The following is a 23154-nucleotide window of genomic DNA, read 5'->3' on the forward strand; positions in this document are numbered from 1 at the left end:
CCCATCCAAAACAGCAATTCCTCACTTTAGAAGCACATTTTCTCCCTCTCATTCTTTCCTGAGTCCAGATGAAAAGTAAGGTGTGGTCACTATTTCCTGCTGTGAATCCTTCACACTGTTGAGGCCTAGTCCCAATATATTCTCTGCTTCTTCTCTCCAAAAAAACCAAAACCAAACCAAAACAAAAAACAACAACAAAAACAAAACAAAAACAAAAAAACTCTCCCCTGCAAAAAACTATTTTGGTTTACTTAAGGTTTCCTCATGGGGCTGTTAATTAGCTCTGTGGTTCTTCTCTAGTCTCTTTCTTGGGTGTCTCCTTGGTCATGGGGCACCAAACTGGGCCTCCAGAGACGCAGGGAGTGCAGCAGGATCAGTGGAGGTGGTGGAGCCAGACTGAACAAGGTTTCAATAGCAGCTGCCCTGTTACCTAGTTGTATGTTCTTTGATACATACAAGTGGAGCCTCAATTTCCTCATCTGTAAAATGGATCACCAGTAGTTACCATATACTTGGGGAGTTGTGCTGGTTAAAAATAACGTACATGAAATTCTTGAAAACATTAGAAAATGATGGCTCCCATTGTCGGTGTCAGTTGGAGCAATGCTGATGACGTGGGGGAAACCACCCTTTAAGGACTTTAATAAACACCCAGGAAGTCTGTGTGCTTAAACCATGACATCACTGCAGAGTTCAGATGGTAACTCTTGCTGCCTCTCATGGTCACATAAAACACAAACTGGTCTTATTCCCATACAGCAAAACCACGTACGGGACGAAGAACTGTGCTTTTGAGGGTAAATTTTTCAAATTTTCCTTCCACAAAGATAAAGTTGCATAACGTATCAAACAGTTATTTCACTTGCAAAGGGACCTGAGTAATGGTATCTTTAAAACTCTCATAGTGACTGAACAAAATCATTGGGATTTTTTTTAATCAGAGAAGACTAATAAAATTCCCACTGGAGATAAACTTGCTCTAATCAGCTCCTTTATATCCGCTTCCCTCCAAACCCTGTAAATACTACTGTGTTAATAGTATTTTTAAGTAAGATTTATTTATCGATGGGGGCGGGGTGAGAGAGTGAGTGTGAGTGGGGAAAGGGGCAGAAAGAGAGGGAACGGATCCTCAAGCAGACATCCCATTGAGCATGGAGCTCAATGTAGGCTTGATCCCAGGACCCTGAGATCACAACTTGAGCTGAAATCAAGAGTTGGACACTTAACCATCCAGGTGCCCCTACTGTGCTAATAGTGTTTTAAACCAGTATGTACAGTGTGGTCTCAAGTAAATAAAATCGTACAGTGCAAGTATGGGAAAAAGATATTATAATGCTAAAAGTGTTTATTTCCTGGGGACAGTATGATTTGTTTTCCATAATAAGCCTTAATTACTCATATAAAGAAAAGTTTTTTGAGAAATGGCACATATAACTATAAAAACATGTTACTACAAATATTTAAAAATATGTGTATCAAGTAAACCGCTGAAAAAAGGTAATATTGTGTTTCTGAGTGATGACACTCTAAGTGATTCATTTCTTTTTTAACTTTTCTGAACTTTATAAATTATTTATTTATTGAATATTTTTAAATTTTTAAAAAAGATTTTATTTATTTATTTGACAGTGGAGGGAGTGACAGACAGAGGCAGAGGGAGAAGCAGGCTCCCCTCTGAGCAGGGAACCTGATATGGGACTCCATCCCAGGACCCTGGGATCATGACCTGAGCCAAAGGCAGACATATAACCGACTGAGCCACCCAGGCACCCCTATAAATTATTTATAATAATACTGCAATGTATTATGTAATCATACTTTATGATCTATTATTAAATAATGATAAATGCATTGAAAAAAATTTATCAAGAAAAATGAAGAGAAAAAGGACGTCACATATTGCTGTATTGATGACTCATGTCCTATGACCAACAGGTATTTATTTGTCCCTTTCAGAAAATCACCAAATCTCAGAATTTAAGGGCTTCTGAGTCATCCAAGATGACTATTACTTCATGTAGGATCTATTTTTGTAATAATATAAATAATAATAATAATAATAATAGTAGCAATATAGTAACTGTGTGCCAAGCCTTTGTAATAAACACTTTAAATGCACTGGTCCATTGGAGCTTCAGAATAATTCTATGGTACTTAAGTAAGGTATCTGTAGTAGGCAGAATAATGTCTTGAAAACGTCCACTTTCTAATTCCTGGAATCTGTGACTATGTTAATTCATATGGCAAAAGGCAATTAAAGGTGCAGGTGGAATTGAAATTGACAGTCAGCTGACCTTGAGATAGGGAGATAATCCTGAATTATCTGTGTGGGTCTAGTGTAATCATAAGGGTCCTTGTACGTGAAAGAGGGAGGCAGAAAGAGACTATCAAAAGGATGCCATGGAGAGGAAGACTTAACTGCTCATTGCTAGCTTTCAAGATAGAAGGGGGCCCTAGCCAAGGAATGTAGACAACTCCAGATGCCAGGAAGTAAGGAAACGGATTTTCCCCTAGAGCCTCCACAAAGGAATGCAGCCCTGAGAATAACTTGATTCTAGCCCAGTGAGACCTACTTCAGATTTCTGACCTCCAGAACTGCAATATGATAAATTAGCGTTTTAAGCCACTGAGCTTGTGGTAATTTGCTACAGCATCCGTAGGAAACAAATAAAGTATGATATCCCAATTTCGCAGGTGAGCAGACTAAGCCTTAGAAGAGTAACTTGATGAAGGCCGCATATAAGTGGTTATGACAGCTCCAGCACTGGAGCCCAGGCTGTCTGATGATATCGCCTGTACCCCCAGGCACCTGGCCTCACTGGAGCCCCAGATGTTTGTGCTGCACCTGTGTGAACATTAAAATCTGAAAATGCTCTCATCAGTAGCCCTCTGCCCCTGAGAATGGCTCTAATTGGTAGAAATGATGTCCAATATTTGGTGCTTAAAATGGTCTTTCCAGTCATTTTCCCCATTGATTAATCAGGCCAAATAACCCAATTCCTCCTTTATGAGAAATATTTTTTAAATATTTGAGGTCAATAATCACTTCTCCCTAAGTCTTTTCTTTGAGTGGAACAAACCCAGATTCAGTCTTTCCTTATTAAGACATTAAATTCTAGCACTTTCCTGACTTCTTCCCTCTGGAAATCATCCACACTGTTGACACCCATTTGAGGAACTGGGCAGTTCTTAACCTTACTTTGATTTCTTCCAGGAGCTTATCATGCTGACCTTAACCCTTCTGAACTTGATATAGTCTATCTTGAGCTCTTCGATGGAAATATTTCTAAATATCAATCCATCAATACTGATAATTTTTGCATTATCTATTCTAATGACTTGAAACTATAGCTTGCTTTCAAGTTCCTTTTGATATTACCACAAACTGATTCCACTCTTTATTGACATGAGTTATACCTTTCTTGTTTTAGTTGGGAAGGCGCGAGAAGAAAAGGTTTGTTAAACTACAGTAAGAAACTGTTCTGGCAAACCAGCAACTTTATAAGGAGCCCTGAGATACCATAGGCTTCTCCAATATGCCAGTCTGAAGCTGTGTTACCCATTCCAGTGTGCTGGGGAGGCAAGAGGAAAATGAAAGAAATGTTAAGAGTCAATGTGATTTCAGGGCACCTGGGTGGCTCAGTCAGTTAAGCACAGGACTCTTGATTTTGGCTCAGGTCATGATCCCAGGGTCATGAGAGAGAACCCTGCGCAGGGCTCTGTGCCCAGTGGGGAGTCTGCTGGAGATTCTCTCTCCCCCTCTGTCCCTTTCCCCTGTGCTTTTTCTCTCTCAAAAATAAATGTGTCTTTAAAAAAAAAGAGTCAATGTGATTTCATCATATTAAATTACTGTGAGTCGTTAAGGTAGAGAGACCTGCACACAAATATTAGTAACATCCACAGCTCTAAATGATCCATGTTGCTGTTCCCTTGTTTCTGCAAATAATCAAGGGCTGACTGTAAACAAATAAGACAGCCAAGAAAAATCCCTGAACTTATGCAGTTGCATAATGATGAATGCTTGGTGAAAAAAACATGAACCCATATTTCATTCATTTCACTCCCTGCATCTCTTCCAAGGATGGGTGGGGAGGGTGGGGATAAAATATTTTTGTGGGCTAGTATATAAACATCCCAGTAATTAAGTAAGCTGCTCTGTCAGAAGTGACTTGAAGAGTCAAAGGTACTTGAACACAAGCATAAGGTTTGCATTTCCTTTCTAAATACCTATGGGAGTAACAATAAAAATAGAAATGCCACAATCAACTTCACTTGGGGTTTTTCTGAATCCCAAATGTTTGAAAAAATAGTTTGTTGTATTGAGGGAAACAGGTGCAGACAGTCTGGATCTCTGGGTACCTAGAGCAGGTCTCTCTTGGGTGCTGACTATTAGACAAACCCAAGTCAGGACACTAAATGAAGCCTCCAATGGTGAGGATTTTAACTCTACCTACTGTGTCTGCTGCTTTTGTACCTTTATGCTTTGGGAAAGTCAAACACCTGGCTATAACACTAGGCTACCTCATAGGGCTCCTGGAAAGGGTAACTTAGAATGGTTTCATTTTTCAATTAAAAAAAAAAGTATCTACAGACACCTGGGTGGCTCAGTGGGTTAAGCCTCTGCCTTCGGCTCAGGTCATGATCCTGGGGTCCTGGGATTGAGCCCCGCATTGGGCTCTCTACTCAGCAGGGAGCCTGCTTCCCCCTTTCTCTGTCTCTGCCTGCCTCTCTGCCTACTTGTGACCTCTGTCTGTCAAATAAGTAAATAAATAGAATCTTAAAAAAAAATCTTACATAAATGGTGATACAGTCTATGCCTGGGACTCATCACATACCACCCATATTCAATAGGGGAGGCCCTTTCATTTTCAGAATTGTATGATTTGAGCTTTGCTGGTTTCTATTTTGCCTCCTATAGAACATCTCTGTGTTATCTAAAGTATGAGGAGAGATGCTCCGTGGGTGAGGCGAGAGCCAGTATGAATGAAGGGTCGTTATGTCTCGTGTCTGACTGCCCCTGGCCATCCCCCTACCCACCAACAGTGCACTCCATGGCCCCAGCTGGTAAGCCCTAGGTATCCCAGGAAGCACACAGCATCTGCCCTGCAACTCCCCCTTACTCCTACCCTCTTCCTTCTCCTTCCATGTCATCTGGGGTCTGAGGTCCCAGTCTTGATCCTGTCTCTAGCCTGGCCTTGGCATTTGGACTTAGCATCTCTGATGTTCAGAGGCCAAATCTCTGCCTCTTTGAACACCCATGGAGCCTATAAAGGGAATTTTCTCTATAGCTCCAGTCCTATAGAATCCAACTCAATCCTGGCTAATTGATGCTATCCTTCCGTTCCCTAGGAGAGGGATTTAATGTATCACAGAAGAGATCTCCTCCAACTTTCAGTTGTCCTCCAAATTTCAGTTCAAGGGCCATGCCAATAAAGCAAAGACTTCATGGTGACTGATTTCATTGACAATTTCAGGCAATGTTTTACTCATGCTTGTTATTCAACAATACTCAACAACAAATGTTCATTGATTACCCACGGTGTGCCATGGACTTATACTCGATCTCCGTATACATACAGCAACCTTGCAAGATTTTCGGGGGAGGAAGCAAAGGATTAAAGAGATTAAGTAACTTGCCCAAGGTCACACAGCTAGTACGGGGCAGAGCCAACTCTGGATGCCAACTTCGACTATACCCTGCTGCCTCATTCTATAAATATCTGGTAAGGGCTCAGTTATTTGCAAGATGTAATTCCAACCTCTTCAGGTCTCAGGCTACATAAGGACTTCTAGGGGAACCCCTCATCAATTACTCCATGGGCCTGAGTCCAAGAAAGCTAACACTCCAGAGTGTACTAATTACCCAAGGGCTTTTGGGAAAGGTGGTCCGCTTTTGGTAGGAATGAAGCACTGTTTCGGTGCCTTTGAAGTGTCTAACAGGAAATACTTCGCTTCAGCCTAAACTGCTGAGGGACATAGTCAAGTGGATGACACTCGACAGGTTTGGAATAACACATTCTCCAAGTGCTCGGAGTTTATGAGCAGAGCAACAACGAAAAGAATTCCATTGCTAGACTTCTCTTTCTGGACACTCAGCCACAGTGACACTGGGATTTGGGAGCTTTCGTGTATATATTCCTTAAATAAAAAAAAAAACCCTTCACAGAGAGTTCATCCAGAAACTCCACGGAGAACTGGTTCTTAGAGACCAGCAAGACTTCCGTAGTGTCATCAGCTCATCTGCTAATACAGACTACTGCTGGTTTGAGGGACTTATCATTCCTTCCCTCCTCCCTGGTTAAAGCCATCTTTCCTCCATTCCTTTTGCCTTTTTTGCAAACGTCCCCCCTCCAAGAGCCCTGGAACATGTGAGGTTTTGTTTGTTTGTTTGTTTGTTTGTTTTAAATAAATTCCTCTCTCCTTGCCAGAGCCACCTTACGAAAGAAAAATCTACATAGGTGCAAGGAGCCGGACACCAGAAGGGCTCTGTTCTTGGTTTAATTAAAGCTCTACTCCCGTGGACTTGAAATTCTTAAAGGGCCCTGCATCTTAACCTTGCACTGGCTGCCCCCATCTATATTCAGTCCTGCTCTGTGCCATGGACAGGGAGACAGGGAGAAGAGTCATGCCACACAACTGAGAGTGGGTGGCGTGCCCGTGGTCCCCCCTGGGAACTCAGCAGGCATTTTCCCACAGAGACAATCCATAAAGATGGACAGAGGTGATAAAAGCTCTACCCTCCTTGGCCTCCATATTTTCTTCTCTAAAATGGAGATCATAGCACTTAACCTTGCGTGTTACTGTGAGCACTGGGTGGGACAGTGTATGTAGTACCCATCAGCATGTTTGATATACAATAGGTATTTGATGAATGAAATCCACAGGAGAAAGCAAGTGCAGAAGACAGAGTCTGAAGTCTGGAGGAGTTAGGAACTGGCTTAGAATCATGTCAGCTCCAGTGCTTATAAAGATGTCTCATTTCAGTCAGGTGACTCGGCTTCTCTCAGCCTCGGTGTCTTTACCTATAAAATCCCTTTATCTAATATTTACCTTGTAGGGTGATCATGGGATGTCAATAACATAATGTATTTGAAGAACCTAGTTTATCACTTGGCACCTAGTAGGAGCTCAGAAAATAATAGTTCTTTCTTTGGTTCCCTATAACACCATTTCTGTCCTCTAAACCATTCGTTTATAAGTGATGTAGGGACACAAACATTAGTAAGTGTCTTACACGATCCAGCTTCCTTTATGCTCTATGACTTATAAAATGGAACCTCCTTGTACGTGAAAATCACTTCATAAAAAATATTTGAAGATTACTCTTCCTTCTTTGCTACACATGAATTCCCTGAAGGCAGGAGTCAGGGTTTATTTACCCTTGTAGCCTAGAACACCTTCTAACACATGTCAGAATCTTAGTTGAATTAAATCTGTCTTCTGTTGTTTTTGCCAACGACATGATAATTTTTCATAATATTTCTAAACTAGCAATTAATTATTAGCCTGCCAATGATTAGGAAGCAGAATGTACCAAAAATAGCCCCATTAAAGGCCTTTTTATCCTTGCCCATCGCAGTTGGCTCATGTTCCTGCATTCTTGGGTCTGGTTCTTGCTCCATCAACAAAGCTATTCCACTAACGAACATAACTTAGTTTTGTACAACCAGCCACCTTCTCTGGCAACAACTGTATAGAGAAGCCAAAGGAGGAAGAATTTCCTAAAACGCCAACCAAACCCCCACCCCCTTTTAAGATTTAAGGAGGCCTCAGAACTGTGACTTTAAGCCATAAGAGGGGCACGGGTCCCTGCGAGTGCCTTCTGATAGGTATGGACTTTCTCTCCAGAAAACTATATTCAGTGTCCTCTATATAATTTCAGGGGGTTCCTGGAGCTCCTGCAACCTTTGTAACTCAGGTTGAGGATTCTTGTTAGAATAGCCCAGAAAAGTGAATGAGCCCTGTGAAAGATTCAAGTTCCTGATAAATTCTAGCCCATGTTCAAACCAAAACAAAACAGTTACAACTCCCCAGATTTAACCTCAGGGTTGTCCCCGAGGGCTTGGCCCGGCACCTTCACTGTAAGGACATCTAGCCAAGCAAGCAGTGGGTACTCTCTGGAAAACCTAAGTTCAGCCAAGTAAAATGAAGCCTTGTTTGATAATATCGTTTACATTTCCAAATCCCTGGTATCAAGCTTTCTTCCTATCCCTTGTGGCCCTTCCTATGTTTAGCTGCTGGTGTAATGGGGTAACCATGGCAACAACCACCTGCCTATTTAAAACCATCTCCAAAGCTAAATAAGGAAGCCTGGAGAAAATGGCTGCTCGCCTGCCTCTTGGTGGACAAAGCAGGCACTCATGAGTGTTTTCCACCGGAGCAAGCAGGCGGGGTAGAAGCAGCAGGGACTCAAAGTTCTTACTAGGACGGCTGCTAGGACCTTGTGCCGCAGGACCCACCTCTGCGCCACTAGGTCTCCCTTTATTTGGAGGCACGCAAATCTGTGTGCCTCTCATCCCGGGCGACCCCACTACCTTGACCTTAACCAGGGGAAGGGTGTGCAACTACCTGTAGCCTAGTCTTATTAATGGCATGGAGGAAGTGGGAAGGAAAAACAGTCACCAGATCACAGTGAAAGGCACAATTACAACTTTTTTCTGACAGAGGTATCTTTCTAATTATATTTAATCATGTGGGCAATTGACAACCACCCTTATTTATATGTCCTGTGAGGACCTTCTGATTTATGGAACATGGAGAAATTTCTGCCTTCCTCTGCTTCCTCACTCTACAAACTTCCTTTGCTCTTCCCCGAGCATGCTGCTTCCTCTCATTCCTTGTTATTATCCTTCTGTACATTTGCTTCCTTCTCCCTGGGCTGCCTTTTTTCTCTCTCTCTTTTGTAAAGATTTTATTTATTTATTTGACAGAGAGAAGAGAGATCACAAGTAGGCAGAGAGGCAGGCGGGGGGTGGGGGGATGGTGGTGGAGCAGGCTCCCTCCTGAGCAGAGAGCCCAATGCGGGGCTCAATCCCAGGACCCTCAGACCATGACCTGAGCCAAAGGCAGAGGCTTGACCCACTGAGCCACCCAGGTACCCCTGTCCTTCTCTTTTTGTCAACCTGGAAGATATACACTTGTTTCCCAGTTCTTGGCATCTCCACAGATAGAAGCCCCTCCACACCAAATTCCATGTCCTTCCTTTGTGTTCCCATAGGTTAGCTCTATTCATACCACTACACACAAGTCACTCTGCATATCTGCCTTCTCCTCTGCATCCCTGGACTGTGAGCCCCTCTGTCCAAAACACCTACAGAACAGTGCCTGGTACGGAGTCTGTTTTCTTTTCTTTTTAAGATTTTATTTACTTATCTGACAGACAGAGATCACAAATAGGCAGAGAGGCAGGCAGAGAGAGAGGGGGGAAGCAGGCTCCCCTCTGAGCAGAGAGCCTGATGTGGGGCTCGATCCCAGGATCCTGGGATCATGACCTGAGCCGAAGGCAGAGGCTTAAACCACTGAACCACCCAGGCGTCCCCGGAGTCTGTTTTCAAAAGCTAGTGTGGAATGAACAAATGAGCAGAACCGCTATGGATTTCACAGGCATCTGGCATTTTAACAAGTATGTGTGTAAGGGTATGCGTAAGGTCACCTCTGGGAAAAGAGCACCTCAGAGGTGAAAGAGAAGGAATAATTTAGCATGTACGGGAAAATGACGAAGTATGTGTAAGGACGGTCGGCTGATTACAGTAAGGGTGGGAGTTGGATGTACACCTGTTAATAGTGATTCGTGATTGTGGGCAGGATGTAGGAGAGGGCCAGGCGGAACAGGCCTAGGACAGAAGGACCACACTAAGAAGATCAGTTCAGCTAGTAGATCACAGATAACTTTTCCTGCAGCTGAAGTATGTTGTGATAAGACTTTCTTTTTCCCGGTTAACCTTCCGGGCAGTGGGGTCAGGGGAAAGGAGCAGGAAGGAAAATGATGGCCCTCTTTGGGGGTGCAAGGCTTTAGACAAATGTCTTCAGACAACACTGGACCTCTGCTCTGAAGGGAATCCTACAGGCTGAATAGGTCACTCCCTTCAGGCTCAGTCTGCATTCCTCCTCCCCACCTGCTGGAGGGTGGGGAAGGACCCAACGGTCATCTTGCCATGGCGCAACAAAGAGGAACGGGGATGGAAATCAACCAAAGAGAAGAAAAAAGGAAAGAAGAATGGAGAAAGGTATTTTAGCAATCCCAAGTTAGCTAGGTGCCAGTCACAACTCACTTCTAGCATATTGCCTCCCACCAGCAAGAAGGGTTTAGTTTTGTTTGCGAGAGGACTGGTTTTCTCTCTCCTTATATTTTTGGACCTAACATCCAGGCTTCACCCAGGGGCGGAGGCTGGGACCTGGCCGGCTTCTGGTCTCACAGCCCCTGCAGGGGCCTCCCTCTGCTGCCCTCTGCTGTCGGGGGACGCGGAGGCGACGCCCTCTCCGCCCTCCGGCTCAGGCCCCGCCGCTGCCTCCCCCTCCCTTCGAGTGAGGCCCCTGCCGTCCCGCCTGCCCCTCCCCACAGAAATTCTCGGGGGCTGGGGGCTGCGGAAGCTTACCGCCTAGAGAAAGCGGCCAAGCCCCTGGAGTGGGGTTCTAGTTAGCCAAGGGCAGATCCCCACCTCTTAAGACCGGCATACCACGCCCTCCCTGCCGGCCCGCCGGCCCTCCCACTGCACAGCACCCTCCGGGAGAGGACAGGCGGCCAGGCTGCGGCAGGTTTCTGACACCATTTCTGCTTGGAAATGGAAACCCTCCTTCCGGCAACGTGGCAGGAAAGCCAAGTCAAGTCCCTGGGCGACCGGGCCAAGAACGTTTGGGTGAGAGCAGGTGGACGCCTGGGTCTGGCCGGCTGCGTGGGGCAGGGCGGGTCCGGCGGGCAGTGCCTACGGGGAGGGATGCAGCATCATGACACTCTTACCTGCTGTTGAATTTTTCAGGGTGTTTCTCTCTCATCACGTGGAATCTGTGTGCAATGGAAGCATCCTGAAAGGGAACGAGAGGAAAACAGACGTCTGGTTAGTGGTCATGACCGTGCCATGTGGAAAGAATGGAAGCACACAGGCTTTCACGGAAAGCCCCCAAACCTGGAGAATTGGGGTCACAGGGGAGAAAAGGAGGGTCCCACAAAGGAGGAACACCAGGTCTAAGGTTAAGGGCTAGCCACCAAAGCTGGTAGAGCCCAAGCCGCTCTGCTCCTTGCGCTTTTCACTCTCCGCCGTAGTTCAGGGTGAATGAAGGGGACAGCCGCTGCCCTTTGAGGGGAGAGCGTGTGTCTGGGTGTGGGGGCAGTTAGAGTGCAGAGGCCTGTGCGTGGGGTTGAGTGTGAATTTCTGGAAATGCCTTGCCATATTAACTCTTTTTAAAAAATACTTTTTATTTGGGAATATTTTAAGACTCACAAGAAGTTGCAAAAATAGTACAGAGAGTTCCTGTATCCCTTTCACCCAGCTTCCCCCAATAACATCTTATGTAACGATGGTACATTGTCAAAACCAGAAAACTGACTTCAGTAGATGCTATTATATATAAATTCTAGTCATCTGCATCAGGAGAAATAATTAGTAGCATTGAATAACATAGCTTAGTAGTATATTTAAATGTCTGGCTTCTCTTACTTGATCTCCACAGAAAGGACCTTCCCCAAGGTCAAAAAGAGTCTCACTAGCACCTTCTGTAGACTCTATGCTGCCCTTCTATTTGCTCACCCGCTTTGCTGCGCTATTGGCCACCTGCTCCTCAGAACTCACTATTAGGAAGGCTCCCATGACACCATGTTTCTGGGCTTTCCATCCTCTGATCAGACCTTCTCAGTCCCGAGTCTTATCTGCAGCCTACACTCCATGTCATAGACCATCTCGAGTTCTCACACTTATTACTAATGTCTCTGATGTCTCCACGGTGTCTATTTCTAGAACCAACCCTCAGCTTCAGCCCTAAAACCAAGCTCATCTTTCCTCCTCACGCTAGGTCTTTCACCCTCATTAATGGTCTCCTTGTCCAGCAGAAGAATGTGTTGAGCCCCCTCACTGCTCAGGCCTCATGCCAACACGTTAGGTGCAGGTGCTGGGCTTTAGAAAGAAATAGGAGAATCAAGCTGCAGGTTGGGGGGCAGGGAGTGACACAGAAACAAGGGAGCTGACTCAGATACGTGCAGAAAAAAAAGCTACAGAAACTCATTTACTACACTGTGTGGCTAAAAGAGAACTGAAATTCCATTTAAGTGAATGCATATTAATCCCATTTCTTGGTATGTACTCATAAAAGAAAAATTCTGAATGTTATCATTATTTTTTAACATCAGGAGGTATCATTCAGTGGAGCAGCTTTTTTTGAATATGTTCTGTGTGTGGGGAGTAAAATATAGGCCAATGGTAGGAGACAGAAAGTCTGGAAGCAAGTTAGGGGGCAAAGAGGGGCTTCTGTCATACTTGCATTTGGCAGAAGAGTAAACCCAGTGGGCAGCCCACTACAGAGGCAAGTCTAGGCCAAGGGCTTTTTTTGTGTGTGGTTGGCCACACTCCTGCTGAAATAATGTTTTGGGAACTTAACATTTATTTCTTTTTCTTTTTAAAAAAGATTTTATTTATTTATTTGAGAGAGAGAGAGAAGGAAGAGAGGGAGAGATCTCACGAGCAGGTGGCAGGGGTAGAAGGAGAAGCAGACTCCCTGCTGATAGTGACCCTGAAGTGGGGCTTGATCCCAGGCCCCCAGGATCACGACCCTAGTCAAAAGCAGATGCTTAACCCACTGAGCCATAGAGGCGTCCAGGATTTTAACATTTAAACTCTAGTTATTGATTGTTTCATTTTTCCTTTAAGACACATGGAGAATTGAAGGTCTTCGTTAGGCTCCCCATGGACACATGGTAGGACGTGTGCAGGGCCTCCAAGCCTCTGTCCTAGGGGGCATCTCAGGCAGCAGGCCTTCATCTCCCACCGCCCCCACCCCCAGCTCTGAGCAAGTTTCAGTGAACACTCTGAATAAGATTCCTGTGACATCTGTCAAATGCTTCTCTAGAATTCAAGAAAATATTCCTTCTACTTGTGTTCCTTTGAAGCACTAATTTTCTTCTGTCAGAGGAGAAGAGAAAAAAAGAGGAGGAAAGAAAAAAGTCATCACATGTTGCCTGGCATGATCTGTGCTTTGTCCCCCCCCCCCCCCCCCACATACCTCTAAGACTCTTAGGATTGGTGTCTGGTTTTCTTACTCTCAGGGATATGGGCACAGGCTCCTTCCCTCTGCACAGTTCTGATTATCCTTGTTGTTTTTAAAGACTTTACTTATTTATTCAACACAGAGAAAGAGAGAGTACAAGCAGGGGGAGTGGCAGAGGCAGAGGGAGAAACAGGCTCCCTGCTGAGTAGGGAGCCCGATGTGGGACTCAATCCCAGGACCCTGGGATCATGACCTGATCCAAAGGCAGACACTTAACCCACCTGAGCCACCCAGGTTTCCCTGCTGTTATTTTTTTTTTAAAACTAGGTTTTGCAAAGCTTCCTTTCACAAAGACCAGAGCCTTGGTAATATTATTAGTTAAGCATGGGGTTCCATTGTAACCTCCCAACAAGTGCACAAAGTAGCAAGGGAGAGCTGAGCAGGAAAGGAGATGCTGATAAAGACCTTGACTCTGGGGTGTCTGGGTGGCTCAGTGGGTTAAGCCGCTGCCTTGGGGTGTCTGGGTGGCTCAGTGGGTTAAGCCGCTGCCTTCAGCTTGGGTCATGATCTCAGGGTCCTGGGATCAAGTCCCGCATCAGGTTCTCTGCTCTGTGGAGAGCCTGCCTCCCCTCCCCCCTCTTTCTGCCTCTCTGCCTACTTGCAATCTCTGTCAAATAGATAAATAAAAATTAAAAAAAAAAATCTTTAAAAGATCTTGATTCTGACCACATTTCTCTACCTGGGGATTTAAAAGAGTGAAGACTCCTTTGCCCTCTATTGAGCTCCTGCGTCAGCCCCTGAGCTGGGAGTGATTTCTTTAAATTTTGGAAACTAGTACTTCAAGAGTCCAGACCCTTTCTTGGTAATAATTACAGCAACATGAGACTTCCATTTAGAAGGGCCAGGTGGATGGAGATGGGAATTGCAAAGCGTTGGAAGTGATGGCATTTCTGAAGGTCATTCCCCAGTGTCCCTTCTGTGAGGTGTGAGGAACAGAGGAGATGATGGGCTGCTCTTTCCTGAACTAAAACTAAAAGTCCAAAAGATTTTTTTGTGCTCCTTCCCAATATAAGCAACCATAATTTGGACTCTGAGATATTTGGATGTCTAGGCCAGTGATGTCCGATAGAAATAAATTTAATTTTTTTCTAGTAACCACATTAAAAAAGTGAAAAGGTGAAATTAACTTCGATAATATATTTTCAGTGACAAATATTATCATTACAACATGTAATCAATATAAAAAACCCCTGAGATCTTTAAAATTCTTTTATACTACATTTCTGAAATTTGGTATATATTCTATCCTTACAGCATCTCTCAATTTAGACTAGTCTCATTGCAAGTACACAATCGCCCTATGTGGCTAATGTCTACCATATTGAACAATGCAGGTCCAAGTCACTTGGGCAACTTATGGAGATAAAAAGGACAAAGGAGACAATAAAACAGATCATTTGGAATTTGGATAGTTCTGAAAAATTATGGCAGATGGGAAGATGAAAAAGAGTGTGGACCTGTTGTCCCAGATATCTCTCAGTGAGTCCCATTGTCTTAGGAACTCCAAGGGCTCTCAGGTGACACACACGAACTTAACCCTGAGGGAATCCAAAAAGTTGCAGGGAAAAGGTGCAGGAGCCCGCAAATTCCCTAATGGGTAGGGGGCTCATCATTTTGGAAACTCAGCTGGTGAAGACTGAGAGCTACAATCTGTAAGGTGGAGAATGGTGTGCGGGTTAGTGTGGAGACTGTGGCCTCTCCTTGGCCCATGGGATCCCCTAGCAGCAGAAATAGATTTCATTGAATCAAGGGATTAGCTGTCCACTCCTCCCGTGGAGGCTCAGTGACAGCAGAGCCTTTGAGGCACTGGGCATCACACATACCTCAGGAATTACTTCACGGGCCCAAACTTCCTGTCACTGATACCTGGCCATCCTGACATTTCTGCAAATCCAAAAATAAAGAGAAAGGACGAGAAGGCCAGAGAAGCCAGAGGAAGTAGCAGCCTGAATGACTGTGTTTAAAATCTCCTGCCAAGGGGTGTTGTCAGTTAGAGGGACTGAGAAGGCCGACTCTCGGCTCGTCACTGGTAGAGGACCAGCATGTGTGTAGGGGAGGGGAATGTGGTAATGATGGGGCCATAGCAGTTCTCTGTGTGGCCCTGTTTATCCCTCCACGCGTGACGTGGATTTTGCTAGTACCCTGGGGCCCCAGTGAACTCGTCAGGACAAATGCTTTCCCACCAAGGGCCACCACAGCAGCGGTCACTGTCACGGTCATCATCTTTATATATGCAAGGCAGCAGACACCTGACATCACTCATATACCCTGAGTCCTTCAACAGAGGCAAAGACTTCACAAGGCTCTCTTTGCCAAAGGAGTCTGACTCTGATTATCACAAGGAAGTAAAATTGTAAGTTGGTTTACATACCTACTTCTCCTCTTACAAAGTTTGGGAAGTCAAATAGGGAGGAAGAGCTTCTGCAAATGTCAGCCCCAGATTCTGTCAGAGTTGCGTGTTGGCTACTTGTTTTCTCAAGAATTTCCCTTTCCAACTTTTAAAGAGCGAGCATACAAACCCTGCAAACATTTTATTGAGAGAAGCCTTAGGGTACACCAAAGAGATAAAAGCCATCCTGGTTCCCCACTGCTTTGTAATAAAATATTAAACACACCCAAGCGAAATGTGTATGGGAAAAAAAAATTGTGAGAAAGATATTGTGGAGTTCTTTATAACTTAAAAGATGAACAGACTGGGTTATTATAAGTCAGCCCTAGGCAAATAAATACCCTGACCAGTGAGTGTGATGGAGAATCTGTTTGTATGCGTTTCCTTGGGGGACACTTAGGTGGTCTCCTTTCCTTCCTCCTGTCCCCAGCTTCCTTCCTTCCTTCTTAGTTGCAAAAATGAACTAAAACCATGATAATCATGGCTCTTGGGGTTAGAGTGAGGTTATCTAGGTTAGGTGAGGCTGTTTATTCCTTTTTGATGTGTTTATCCATGGTCAGGAAGTACTAACTGAGTGAAATTTTTTGCATATGGCACTGTGTAGAGACAGACAGGAGGGATCAAGAATCATGTTTTGGCAGCCAGAGCTGAGTGTGTCAAGGGGCTAAAGACTCTGAAGGCAGCCACAGCTGTAAACTGCCATCTAGAAGTTTCCAGGCAGGATACCCGGCCCTGCTACTCCTCTCTCCCTTCTGTCTTGTAGAGTCTGTGTCCCATCCTCACTTATCATTTTTCTCCATCTAGTTCAGTTCTGGTTTCTGTTCCTGTGTAAGAACACTTCTTCTGACCATTCTTCTTTGTTCTGATAGGCTGTCTCCACTCACTGAAGATTGGTGGGGACCATCTACATCAGAATTATCTCATAGGCCTGCAAACTTCCAGACCTTGCTCAGGCCAACCGAATCAGAAAGCAAACCAGGATCTGTCATAGGGGTGGAATTTACATTCCGACAAAGGGCACCAGTGAGTCATCACACACTAAATGTTCAGACTTCCCCTGCCCGCTACCAGTGCTACTATGAAGGAAAGCATCTGAAGATGGAGAGGGCTATTCAGAGGTTACATGGGTCCTGGTCCACAGCTCAGGGGCTCTGGAGCTCAACCCCAGTGGTTCTCAGCAACACCACTCAGCTGAGACCTGTCTCTGTATTGTTCTAAGATGCAGTTCCTTCTTACAAAATGCAAAAGGGTAATGACTATACCTATCATGTCACTATCAAGGTCGCTTCATGTGCAGCGAGGACTCAATAAATGTTAGCAAGCTATACTCTGGTTACTCTAGGAAAAAGACTCAAGTTTTTGTGAAATTATCATGATGGGAAGCCCACGTGCTAGAAGCCTCCTGAATACCAGACCTGTCGATCATGTCCCACTGGCAATAGCTGAGGGCTGTGCGTTCTTGCTAGGGGAAGTGGGGCCTGAGCTGGTGGCCAAAAAGGAGAGAAGCATTTGAGCCAACAAGAAGAGGAAGGAGGGGTCTGCCTAGGTCATTGGAGTGGGGGCAGCTGGAAGAGGTCTAGGGAGAGGCATCTGCCATAACTGAGGCCAGGTGAGCTGGGGAGATAAACCAGATCGGGGCACAGGGCCCTGAACATGCCGCCAGTCCAATCTCCCATTCTTTTTTTTTTTTTTTTTTTAAGAAGTTTAAATGAATATTCTTTTATTTATTTTTTTAAATTGCTTTTTAGTGTTCCAGAATTGTTTACGCACCACATCCAGTGCTCCATGCAATATGTGCTCTCCATAATACCCACGACCAGGCTCACCCAACCTCCCACCTCCTCCCCTCCTAATTCCCATTCTCTCAGACCATGACTGTTGGTCCAGTGATGCCTCTGTCTTCTGTTGTAGCAACAGAAAAACAGTGCTGGCTTAGGAGCTCCAAAATGATAGCCAATCGCTTCATCTGACTCTTTGTTTCCTTATCTACAAAATGGAGCTACTACTCTTATGGCTGCTCAAATGCAGTCACAAGAATCAAGAAAATAGGGGCGCCTGGGTGGGCTTAGTGGGTTAAATACTCTGCCTTCAGCTCAGGTCATGATCTCAGGGTCCTGGGATCGAGCCCCGCATTGGGCTCTCTGCTCAGTGAGGAGCCTGCTTCCCCCTCTCTCTGCCTGCCTCTCTGCCTACTTGTGATCTCTGTTGAATAAATAAATAAAATCTTAAAAAAAAAAAAAAGGAATCAAGAAAATACCTATAAATATGGTAAATTTTAAATTCTGTAAATATATGGTATTTTAAAACATCCTTTCCCCTTCCATGGCTCTTCTTCGGGTCTTCTTATTAAAGACTGTATCTATCTATTTATTTATTTGAAAGAGAGAAAGAGAAGGAGACAGCGCATGCAGTGTGGAGGGTAGAGGAGGAGGAAGAGGGAAAGAATCTGATGCAAACTCCACGCTCAGTGTGGAGCGGACGTGGGGTTTGATCTCACCACCCTGAGACCATGACCTGAGCTGAAACCCAGAGTCGGATGCTCAACTGACTGAGCCACCCGGATGCCCTTCTAGTCTTATTAAAAACTCTTTTTAAATCTGCTCTTCTCTTAAGCTATGTATTATTTCCCCATCTAGTTCCTTTTTCTTTTTAAGCCACAAAAGTTTTCAAAAGAGGCACAGGTGAGGATGGTTGACAAAAGCAACTACCACACAATCTGGGCCCAGATGGTTGGTTTGGAGGGATTTCTATGCACCTGACACGAGCAGGGTAATTCTAGAGGCAAGAAAACTGAGAGGAAAGCCTGTAAGGCACAGCAGGCTGTGTTAGTTCCCGGTCCTCACTAGTCAAGTGTCCGCAGACCTCGTCTATAAAATGGGGACTATGGGGACAGTGACACCTGCCAGACTGCAAAGGATTGTGATATATAAGGTCTATAATAGTGGAGAGCTCACAGTAGGTGCTCAATAAATGCTAGTGTCTTTGATGCATCCCCCTCCTGAAACCCAGATCTATGGAATGGATGGATCTTTTTTCTTCCAGATCTCATCCTTAACAGTTTCTGGTCCAAAAAGGAGTTCAGTATAACAAACTGAGTTGTGTTTGATGTGCTGTGGGCTGGAGGAAGAAAGAGGAGTGTGGAGCTGTCCTTGTGCTCTGTGTGTGTGTGTGTGTGTGTAGGAGGTATGTTGTGTGTGTGTGTGTTAGAGGTCTGTTAGGGGTGTGTGTTGGGGATGTGTGTGTATGCATGCATGTGTGTTGGGGATGTGTGAAATGGGCACAGTAAACCAATCCCTCCAATCCAATGCAGAGAGTACACTGGCGGGGTGAACACAGAAGGCTGTGGAAGACACCTAGAAGGATTGTGGAGCTCACCTGAGGGTGGGGTCAGCTGGGAGGAGATGCCTCCAGAGGTTTATGCACACCAGAGTGTGGGGAATACAGCTGAGATGGGAGAGAACAGGAGAGAAGGAATTCTGACAGCTAAGTTAGCTAAGCCAGCCTGGGACCACTGGTTCTCTTTAAAGGATCGGAATTCTTAACTCTGGAAGCTCACATGAGAGTCTTAGCCTGACTTTGCCCCTTGGTTATTACTTCTTTTAAACTGTTTCAAATTCTCCAAAGGGTAAATCTGTTTTAAAAATATTTTCTAATTTTCTTGTGGTAATTCCAATTATAGGGAAGGGAATTTCCTCCCTAATCTAGGGTGGGGGTTTGGTACATTCTGGATGAACATACCCAGGCCACACACAAGATGCTTGGACCCGAGTCGAGACTAGGACAGCTGGGAGAGGTGAAGAGTAGGGACCTAGAGTGGGAGGACGGGGGACCAGAGCCTTCTGCCCACCAAGATGTTTCTCATCCATGCAGAAAGGCAATCCTTGACCAACTCACCACACCAATGGAGAAATAGTTGTTCATGATGTTGTATGGGACTTGGTCCCCATTCTCCACCTCCTCTCTGGGGATGACTTCCAGATGCCAACGGTCTAGCATCACCAAGGGGCTCTGCTCGATGTCCTTCAGGATTTTTGTCAAGCTGCCCCCTTCATAACCTGTGGAGCACAGCATTACATCTGACCCAGGGCAGAAAGGCTAAGTGGTTACCAACATACAGGCAGCTATCAGGACAGGGAACTCTGTGGGCTTCTGTGACCAGGAGACTTCCCAGCGTGTCGGGGCCCCAGAGACACTTAGGTTCCCTGAGCCATGGAGGAGGAGAGACAACACAGTGTAATCAGAGAGAAGCTGGGTAGATTTGGAAGGCAAAGGGGTGGGGGCTGGCCAAAGTTAGGCAGACCTGTGTAGCCACATCAAGTCCTAGAGAACTGGTGGGCTGGGGGCCTGGGAAGCTGCAAACGGGGGAACAAAGGGTCTGTTCCAGGACTAGGTCATGTCAGAGATGGAGAGTGTGGTAGACAGAATTTTAGGATGGTCTCCCCAGCCCTCCACCACCCTCCACCCAGGGGTATACACCCTCCAATTCACGGGGCTTATAAATAAGACAGGACAGTCATTGTCGTGATTAGCTATACTATTTGGCACAGGAGACTTTAAGCAAGGGAGATTATCTGAGTGGATCTGACTTGATTGGTTGAGTCCTTAGGACAGGGCTTTTCCTTAAGAAACTGATTCAAAGCTCTCATTGAGAGGGATTTCAGATGAGGGAGATTCTCTCTTGCTGGCTTTGAAGATGGAGGGATCCATCTATCAAGGATAAAGGAAGCCTAAAGGATTTGATAGTGGTCCCAGCTGATAGCCAGCAAGGAAATGGGGACGTCAGTCCTTGAACCACAAAGGACTCAATTCTGCCAACAACATGAAAGAGCTTTGAAGGAAATTCTCCCTCAGAGATTCTAGAGAGGAGCATGGCCTGTGCAACACCCTCACTTCAGGCCAGGAGGCAGAGAACTGAGTCAGGCTGTTCCAGGCCTCGACCCAGAGGACTGGGAGCTAACAAATGAATGTTTTGAGCCTCTACATTTAGGATCATTTGTTATGCAGCCATGGAATTGCAAATCATGAGAGGTTAGTGGGAGAAAGAGTCTTTTCCTTCAGGTGACACTCCTGCTGTCCTTATTTTAGGGCAACCCCAAAGAGTATTTTCAAGTTGTTAGTTTGGTCAGCTCTTCAGGGATGCCTCCCAAGACAGCAATGGTAGCAACTACATAGCTGAGGGCCTGGGGGCTCTCTGGAAGCACGGGGCTGGGCTTCCCGCACAACCCTGGTGCGGAGCTATGCTGCCTAGAAGTGCGCAGCATGAGACTACATTCTGCTTGTTCCTCTTGAACAGAGGGCTCTTCCCTAGCCTCAGTGTGTGGCTGAGGACATCTGTGCCTGCCAACTTCCTTCTGGGGCTGGCTCCTGCTTCCTCTGCTCCTGCCGCCAGGCACGCACCCAGCTCTGAACACTGACCGCTGCCTGAGCTGGTCTTGAATCCTTGCTGAATCGATCAGCCATCTGGAAGCCCATCCCTGTTCTGCCTGCCAGACTGCTATGTCCCTTCCACGTGCTGCCCTGACCTCCTCTGTGTTCTGGAGCATTCCCAACTCCATGGGGGCGGTTGCAGTTTGCAGAGTTCTCCTTAGCTCCTAGCCCCTTGTCCCGTGAGCTGGTCACCACATTGAGATCCTCTCCCAGCGGGTTTGCGAAATGAGGGCCTCTGATGAGCTGGAGCATATAGCATATAGCTTCTCAGTTTGTATTCTGAGTCCTAATTCAGAAGAAGACCAGTAGCTTGGAGAGGAGGGAGTTTTATCCCGACGACGCCTGCATGAGCCCCTACTAGAGCGAGCAATGTGGGGCGAAATAGATATGACCCTAAAGCTATGCTCTGTTGAGGGGAGCAGGCTCTAGGTTGAGAGTCTCTGCATCAGAGAATATAGACTGAGGGCTTAGCACAGGTCTCAGCAAGACTTGGAGGGCAGGGGAATGGTCATGGGGTACGGAGTACTCTGTGAAATGTAATTCTTAAAAGGGAAGTTCAGCCTGGCCCTGACAAGCTCCCCTGGAGACGGGAGGGCTTGTCCCCAGGGGGGTGCCACCGGCACACAGACTCACCTCCTCCCCAGCGGAGACAGCGGGCCAGGTCATTTCCTGTTCCGAGAGGCAGGACCGCCACCGGTGGATGTTTCGCAAAGTTGGCCTTATCTGCAACCATGCAGAAGACAAAACCATAGGCCCAGGTTACGAAAACTGAGGGTTATTTAATTATCCCTGATCTGAGCCTTAGAACCCTTTCATAGCATCTCTGTTTGCAGAGTTCCCATGATGGAAAGTACCATTGCTTCCTAAAGCCGTCTCTTCTGTCCATAGCGTGGGAACCACTCCAAAGGATTTTCATACTGAGCTCCCTCTGTCTCCCTGGAACTTGTACCTGCTTCTCTACATCTCATCCAAATTCTTTCCTTTGAGGTGACAACGTACACCTCAAACACATTCATTTGTCATCATAGCTAACACCTTCTCCCTTTGTCCCTCACAGCAACTCTGCGGGGGTATGATCATGCTCCTGCTAGATGACGGGAGAGAGATTCAGAGGGGGAAAGTAAGTCCCGGGTCAGGATGAAACCCAGATCTCTGTGGTCCCAAGTCCAGGCTCCTCCTTGTTTCAGGGGCTAGGCAGGTGCACAGAGAGTAACACAGGCAGGTCTGAGAAATCAGGGAATGGTGGGACGTTTGGGAAACAGGAGCTGTCTCATCTAATTGTCATTCAGGTTCAAAGTTTAAAAATAATATTGTGTCTAACAAAACCTCAAAGTGTTATTTAGCACGCGGGTATGAATTCGTCACTTCCCGCACCTCCCAGACTCGCAAATCCCCAATCCCCAAGCTGCTCTGCCCTGTGACTTGTGAGGACGCATCAGACTGAACTGCTGGAGAAAGCAGAACGAACATGCCTGGTTTCACCAGCTGCAGACACTCAGCAACAGGTTGGCCTGGCCACATGGAGGAAGGTGGGACAGGCACGTGCAGCTCCTGGGCTCCAGGGGGCACCACAGACAGAAGCTGCAACACACCTGTGTCCGTGGATGCACCTGGGGGTGGGGGAATCAACAAGTGGCCCAAACGTTATGGCTACCCTCGAAAAAGGGGAGCTCACAGGCCCCCCAGGGTTGTCTGGCTCCTGCTGAGCTCAGGCAAGGCCCAGGGTTGAGCTCAACACCTGGAGGTTTAAGAGGGGGGACAGAGCAAAGCGATGGGCTCTGTCATTGCTCCTGGAACATGTGGTCTGCATGTCTGCTTCCCTGCCTTTGTGCCTGCTGCTCCCTTTGCCTTCTGTCTGCTCCTTCTGTGGTCCCCATCTCAAACACGTGACCCATCTTCACGGTGTTGAGGCTAGAAACCCGGATGTCATCCTAGGTTTGTCCCTCTTCCTTACCCTGCCTCCATTCACACAGCAGTTTCCATGTGCTGCTTCCTTAATAGATCTCTCAGCAATCTCTTGTCACTATTCCTCTGGTGATGCCTGAGTTGAGGTACATGATTCCTCTCCCTCTCTAGAGTGTTTC

At 46.0% G+C, this 23154-nt stretch overlaps 1 protein-coding gene across 5 annotated transcripts in view; it reads right to left on the reverse strand.

Moving 5' to 3' along the window:
* The window catches only part of DGKG (diacylglycerol kinase gamma), a 212282-nt gene that overhangs the window by 88049 nt on the left and 101079 nt on the right, over positions 1–23154 (reverse strand). For all 5 annotated transcript variants that reach the window (XM_082693811.1, XM_082693807.1, XM_082693809.1 and 2 more), the window contains 3 exons: positions 21704–21793; positions 19538–19698; positions 10958–11022 (listed from right to left, as the gene is read on the reverse strand). In XM_082693811.1, the coding sequence (XP_082549937.1) occupies positions 10958–11022; positions 19538–19698; positions 21704–21793 (316 nt within the window). The remainder of the gene's footprint in view (positions 1–10957; positions 11023–19537; positions 19699–21703; positions 21794–23154) is intronic.

Source organism: Mustela nivalis (genome assembly GCF_964662115.1).
Source record: "Mustela nivalis genome assembly, chromosome: 1".
NCBI classification, from domain to species: Eukaryota; Metazoa; Chordata; class Mammalia; order Carnivora; family Mustelidae; genus Mustela; species Mustela nivalis.